This window comes from Cornus florida, unplaced genomic scaffold (assembly GCF_030987335.1).
Source record: "Cornus florida cultivar Cherokee Brave unplaced genomic scaffold, ASM3098733v1 CherokeeBrave_3.0.0_Hap2_Chr11, whole genome shotgun sequence".
Classification (NCBI taxonomy): domain Eukaryota; kingdom Viridiplantae; phylum Streptophyta; class Magnoliopsida; order Cornales; family Cornaceae; genus Cornus; species Cornus florida.
In genome coordinates, this window is record NW_026775581.1 from 110,737,748 (window position 1) to 110,744,048 (window position 6,301).

General features: G+C 35.3%; 1 protein-coding gene across 1 annotated transcript; it reads left to right on the forward strand.

Moving 5' to 3' along the window:
* The first annotated feature begins 271 nt into the window (after positions 1-271).
* Positions 272-3,106, forward strand: LOC132283641 (probable UDP-arabinopyranose mutase 2). Its single transcript, XM_059785628.1, has 4 exons — positions 272-678; positions 1,856-2,106; positions 2,190-2,358; positions 2,520-3,106. Exons 1-4 carry the CDS (start codon positions 361-363, stop codon positions 2,859-2,861), a joined length of 1,080 nt encoding a protein of 359 aa, XP_059641611.1. The 5' UTR covers positions 272-360; the 3' UTR covers positions 2,862-3,106.
* Positions 3,107-6,301: the final 3,195 nt, after the last annotated feature.

The following is a 6,301-nucleotide window of genomic DNA, read 5'->3' on the forward strand; positions in this document are numbered from 1 at the left end:
TTATTTTAATTTTTGATTATCTTAAAATATTTATGAAAAATAATTTATTCATGACAAATTATTTATGTCTCAACCTTCAATTAAATCTTTACTAAATATTAAAAAATAAAAATAATATTTTAGCTCGAAACAAATGCAAATAAAAATAAATTTTCCAAACCAATATTTACTGCAATTGGTTTGTCGGCTAAAAATAGAAAGTGAAAATAGAGAAACACCTGTTCGCACGTGCCCCCACTTGGGATTTTCGTATACAAAGACGAGAAGTCCCCCCACCCCTCTTCACAAGTTCACAATTCTTCTCCCTCTCTTTACCCTCTCTCTCCTCTGCATCTCCGATCCGATCTTTCTCTCCCTACAATGGCTTCCGTTACTCCGACGCCGCTCCTGAAAGATGAGCTAGACATAGTGATACCCACAATTCGAAACCTCGATTTCTTGGAAATGTGGAGGCCATTTTTCCAACAATACCATCTCATCATCGTCCAAGATGGTGACCCTTCGAAGGTCATCAAGGTCCCCGAGGGATTCGACTACGAGCTCTACAACCGCAACGACATCAACCGAATTCTGGGTCCCAAGGCCTCCTGCATTTCATTCAAGGACTCTGCTTGCCGATGCTTTGGCTACATGATCTCCAAGAAGAAGTACATCTTCACCATTGACGACGATTGCTTTGTGAGTCTCTTTCATTTTTTTTTTTTTTTCAAATTGATTTTGCTGTGGGTCATAGCTCGATAGTTTGAATTTTGATGGATCTGGTGTTGTTTTGGGTATTGTTGAATTTTCGGTTGTGCCGTTTGAGTTGGTGTATGAAAGATTTGATTTTGATTGAGTTTGATTTGTGGGTACTTTAAGTCTTTTTTATTTTTCTTTTTGTCTGGGGTCAAATCATTGATCTGGCCATTTGAATTTAAGATGGGTTCTTATGATGATTTTGGATCTGGAGTTCTTATGATGATTTTGGATCTGGATTTGTTGCTTGTGCTTCATTTTTTTTTTTCTTAATTTAAATTTTGTTATCGTCACCTTATATGCTATTATTTTAGTATCTTCGGTCGTAGGATGATTTTGATCCGTATTGTATTGTATTTTAATTTAATTATGGTTTGATCTGTTTGGTAGCTTGGATAGGTTCTGATTATGACTTGAAAAGGGGAAAAAGCATGTGATCCATGCATTCATATATTTTTCCAAGAAGCCATCATTCTAAAATTTCATCTGTTGTCATCATATCATGTGTTATAGATCTGTCATTTTACTTGACAACATGTTTATATTTGGCAATGTTGGTTGATGGGTTTCAGTCATGACTTACTTTTCACCCATATGATAACAGTTCCTATTACAGGATCGGAGGTGACTTCCATTTGTCATTTGTTGATAGTAACTTTTCAAATGTGGGTTGGCTCTTCCTCGACATCATTGTGTGTAGATAAATGGATCCAGATTTTTTCGATGCCAAAGCAATTCAGTGCACTGTGAACATCATTAATTAATTTTGTTTGATTTAAGGTGCTGGTTTGTCTTCCTAGTTGATAGTGGTTGGCTTAGGTTTCAATTTTCAGAATTAGTGGTTCTGCTTCAAATTAACATGACACATGCTTGCGATCTAGCACCTGTCTATCTATTGGGGGTTTGTTACATTTGAAACCTTTGAAGATGCATTATATATTTAGATCAGAATAAGTGTATTGTTCCAAGATGAATTTTCTTACTTGCTTGTTTTGATCAATTATATTGGCCTTGTCGTTTTAAAGTTAAATTGCTCTCAGCATTCATGAGTTTGTGGTTTATGGGGTGGGGGAAGCGAACTATGGGATTCTGAAGTTGAAAATGGTTCATTGATTCATAGGTTGCTAAAGATCCATCTGGCAAAGACATTAATGCACTCGAGCAGCACATTAAGAATCTTCTGTGCCCATCCACACCATTTTTCTTCAACACCTTGTACGATCCATACAGAGATGGTGCTGATTTCGTCCGTGGATACCCATTCAGTCTCCGTGAGGGTGTCCCAACTGCAGTTTCTCATGGTCTCTGGCTTAACATCCCCGATTATGATGCTCCCACCCAGCTTGTCAAGCCTCTTGAGAGAAACACTAGGTACTGATAATTTCTTGAGCTAAAATTTCCTATATGTTTTTTACCCCCTAACAGAACTATTAATCATATGCCATCTTTTTCAGGTTTGTAGATGCAGTAATGACAATTCCAAAGGGAACCCTCTTTCCCATGTGTGGTATGAATCTGGCATTCAACCGTGAATTGATTGGCGCTGCAATGTACTTCGGTCTCATGGGTGATGGCCAACCTATTGGTCGCTACGATGACATGTGGGCTGGCTGGTGTACCAAGGTATTTCATTTTATCATTATTGCCTCGCTACTTCTTGTAGTTTCATTCATTTCCCGGACCATTTCTTCATGCTTGAATTCTGCATTAACAATCAAATCTTTCATGTTATTACTCATCAAGCTGTAGATTTGCTCATGTCTTTTTAATTATACACTGTGTAGGTGATCTGTGATCACTTAGGATTGGGAATCAAGACAGGTCTGCCCTACATCTGGCACAGCAAGGCAAGCAACCCATTTGTGAACCTAAAGAAGGAATACAAAGGTATCTACTGGCAAGAGGAGCTGATCCCATTTTTCCAATCAGCTACCCTTCCGAAGGAGTGCACCACCGTTCAGAAATGCTACATTGAACTCTCCAAACAAGTTAAGGCGAAGCTTGGAAAGGTCGATGACTACTTCCTTAAGCTGGCTGATGCCATGGTCACTTGGATCGAAGCATGGGATGAACTCAACCCATCTGGAGGAGAATCTGCTGAACTACCCAACGGCACCGGGAAATAGAAAATTCCATTTTTAGTCACTCTAATATGCCAGTAGATCTAGGCATATTGTCGTGATCGGCCTATTCATCGGAGCTGCAGCTAATAGCTTGAGTATTTATTTTGAGGTTGGAGGTTATTATTATTAGTTTCTTTGTTGTCTTCTATGATTGTAGAACACTAAATATTTTGGATTCGATTGTATTAGATCTGATGAGCATTACTTCTTATTAATTTACCATTGAAATGATAATGAGCTTCGAAAAATCAGTGTATATTTTTTTGTGGGCATGTGTTAGGTCTCTTTTGTTTGTCCTTTTGAGGGTTTTCAGCATTGTGGATTTTGAACTGTGCCAACGGCCTAACTTTGTGATTGTCAAAAAAAAGTCAAAGTGGAAGTGAGAAATAATTTTTGTTTTTTTTAAAAAGAAAACTTCAAATTTAGGTCTGACGTTATTGATGGCTTTCCAAAGAGTCAGAAGGTGGTCAAGATTGCCATGACTAACCAGGACCAGCTGTAAAATTGGTGTCACTTGAATTCGGCAGCTTGTCAAAGAATATGCTTTAACTAAGGTGTACTAGAGGAGAAGTTATTGCATGGTCCTAGTTCACCAAGTCAGATAGCTTATTTGGTGAACTAGACTATATAATCAAGGCAAAATGACTTCTTATATATAAGCTGCCATGTCAGCACTAAAAGATGAAAAAAACTTAATCGAGTTAGCTTATTTGGTGAACTAGACTATATAGTCAAGGCAAAATGACCTCTCATATATAAGCTAACCATGTCAGCACCAAAAGATGAAAAAACTTAACCGAGAGAAACTGCTTGTTATCCCGCGTTTTGCATCATCCAAAGTTCTCTTTGGTTTCATTTTCCCGCTTTTTGCATCATCCAAAGTTCATCTCTCTCTCTCTAAACCATTCCCATCTAACCTACCCAACCTCCATCCTTATCTAACAAATTCTTCTGTGCTTTGTTTTTCCTTTTTCACCCATAAGCATCAACATAACAAAATTTCATGCTCTGTTATTTCTCTTTCACCCATAAGCATCTCAGGTACATTCCTGCTCTTCTATTATCGGAAAATTATTGATATTATTTTTCTGTTCTATTTCTTGCTCTGTTAAAATATTTATATATATTTTTTATTTTTATATTATTGATATTATTTCCGTGTTCTGTTTTCCTCTTTTCCCATAAGCTTATGAATTACTTCCTTTATATATTTCTAAATGTGATTTCAAATAAGATGTGTAGATTAAAATATTTAAAACCTGAAATTAAGGCTTTATTGCTGGAGTTTTGTTCAGTGTGAATTTGTTGGGGACTGCTTTTTGTTGGTTTTGTTGTTGATCTGCTGTCATGGTTTTGTTCAACATCATAGTCTTGTTTTTTCATGTCAAAGCAGGATGAAAACATTGAGTTTTTGTTTTTGCTTTCATGTTCTGCCATTTCAGTCTTAGACTTGGATTTTTTCTTTGATAATGGAGTTTACTCCATTTCTTGGCTTGTATTGGAGGATTTTGAATCATTTTGTAATTGTACCATTTTTCCTTATATATAAAAACAAAAAACATTCCATTCATCAAAAAAAAAAAAAAAAAAAAAAAACATGAAATTAAGAGAATTTTCAGTCTGGTCGAATTCTAGATTTCATGATTTAGAATTTGAAGTTGTGGTAAATCTCCAACTCCAAAAGACTATATGTATAAATATATATATATCACACACACATATATATGTGTGGTTAAACGTGTGATGAGTGGGTTGAACATCACATATTTAATTGTGAAATATAAAAAATAAAAATTTAAGCTACATGAAATAAGAGGAATTTCAACTTGTTTATATGAGCATTATGCTATACGTAAGGTGTTACCTAACACACGATATCGCCTATGTAAATGGCATATCTTGAAGAATGCGGCCCAAAACATTTCTACTTTGTTTGCAAATCCAAGGTTCAAGGAGAAGTTCAACAAGCTTTTTTATGGTTGTGAAACTGAGGAAGAGTTCAAGTCCACCTGGGGGAAGTTAAATAAGGAACATGTCATTGTAGGAAATAAATGGTTGAGTAAATTGTATGACATTCCTGAGAAATGGTGCCCAGCTTTCAGTCGTGATACATTCTCGGCCGATATTACATCAACACAAAGAAGTGAGAGTACAAATAATATATTTCAACATATTATTTGCAAGACCATGACTCTTACTGAATTTGTGAAGCATTACGATGAAAGTGCAAGCCGAATGCGTGAAATTGAAGTGAGTGATGATTTTTCATCCACTAGAGGTATGCCTCCCATACTTATACCTAATAATGGTACTTTAATACATGCAGCTCAGGTGTATACACATACCATTTTTAGAATGTTTCAAAGTGAGTTCTTAACCGCAGTAAATGAAGAGGTTATACGGGTTGATTCTATTAGGCCACATGTCATTTATACTTTAAAAAAAATGGGTTGTCATCGAGAGTAAATGGTAGAATTCTATTATTCTAATTTCATTGTTCGGTGTAGTTGTAAAATGTTTGAATCTTTGGGCTTGTTGTGTCGACATAGTTTAAGGATATTAAATCTTAATGCCATCCAAAAAATTCCAAGTGAAAATATATTGAAGAGGTGGGCAAAAGGTGCAAAGGAAGGGATTATCATTGATGAGTATCACGAGCCATCCCAAAGACAATATTCTTGAACAAGCTCATGTACAAAGCTTTTAGCGTTATGAGTTTAAGTGCATATGATGAGGAAACATTTGCAATTGCTAATGGCCATCTAGACCAAATTGTGCAAGAAGTTAGAAAGATTAAATCAAAGAATGTGATGAATAGTTGTGATTTTAATAGTTGATGTTGTGATTGAAGTAAATGACTCAATTGGTGAAAAGGTGGTGTTGGATCCTCCATGTATGAGGCCAAAAGAGTAACATATGGTAGGCTTAAAGGCTGCTTGGAGAAGCGAAAGAAAAAAGCAAAAAAAATGGCAACAAATTCCCTAAGAGAAGATATTTCACACGTCCCTGCCTGCTCTCAACAAATAAGTTCCAACTCCCACAATAAGGTACAATATAACACAAAGTGTATGTGTATTCATATAGAGATTATCTTATAATAATTATTTATTTATTAGGTCTATTACAATTTGTCATACAGGTTTTTGGACATCATAACAGCCCTTTTGGAAACTTTCAACAAATACACTCTTTTATGCCAAATTAGAATCAGGTAAATTTTTTTTTAAAATTTAATTGTGTGCTTCAACTGGACATAAAAATTTTACACACATCATTTTCATATATGTATTTGTAGGTGTCATACAACAATGTTATACAGAATCAAGCAAGCCATAGTTTTGATAACATTATTAATCAGGTTTGAACTTTTCACATTCATTTTAGGCGTGAATAAATGTTTTAATTGTCCTTTATATTCTAAATTTTATGTCTTTTAATCAATT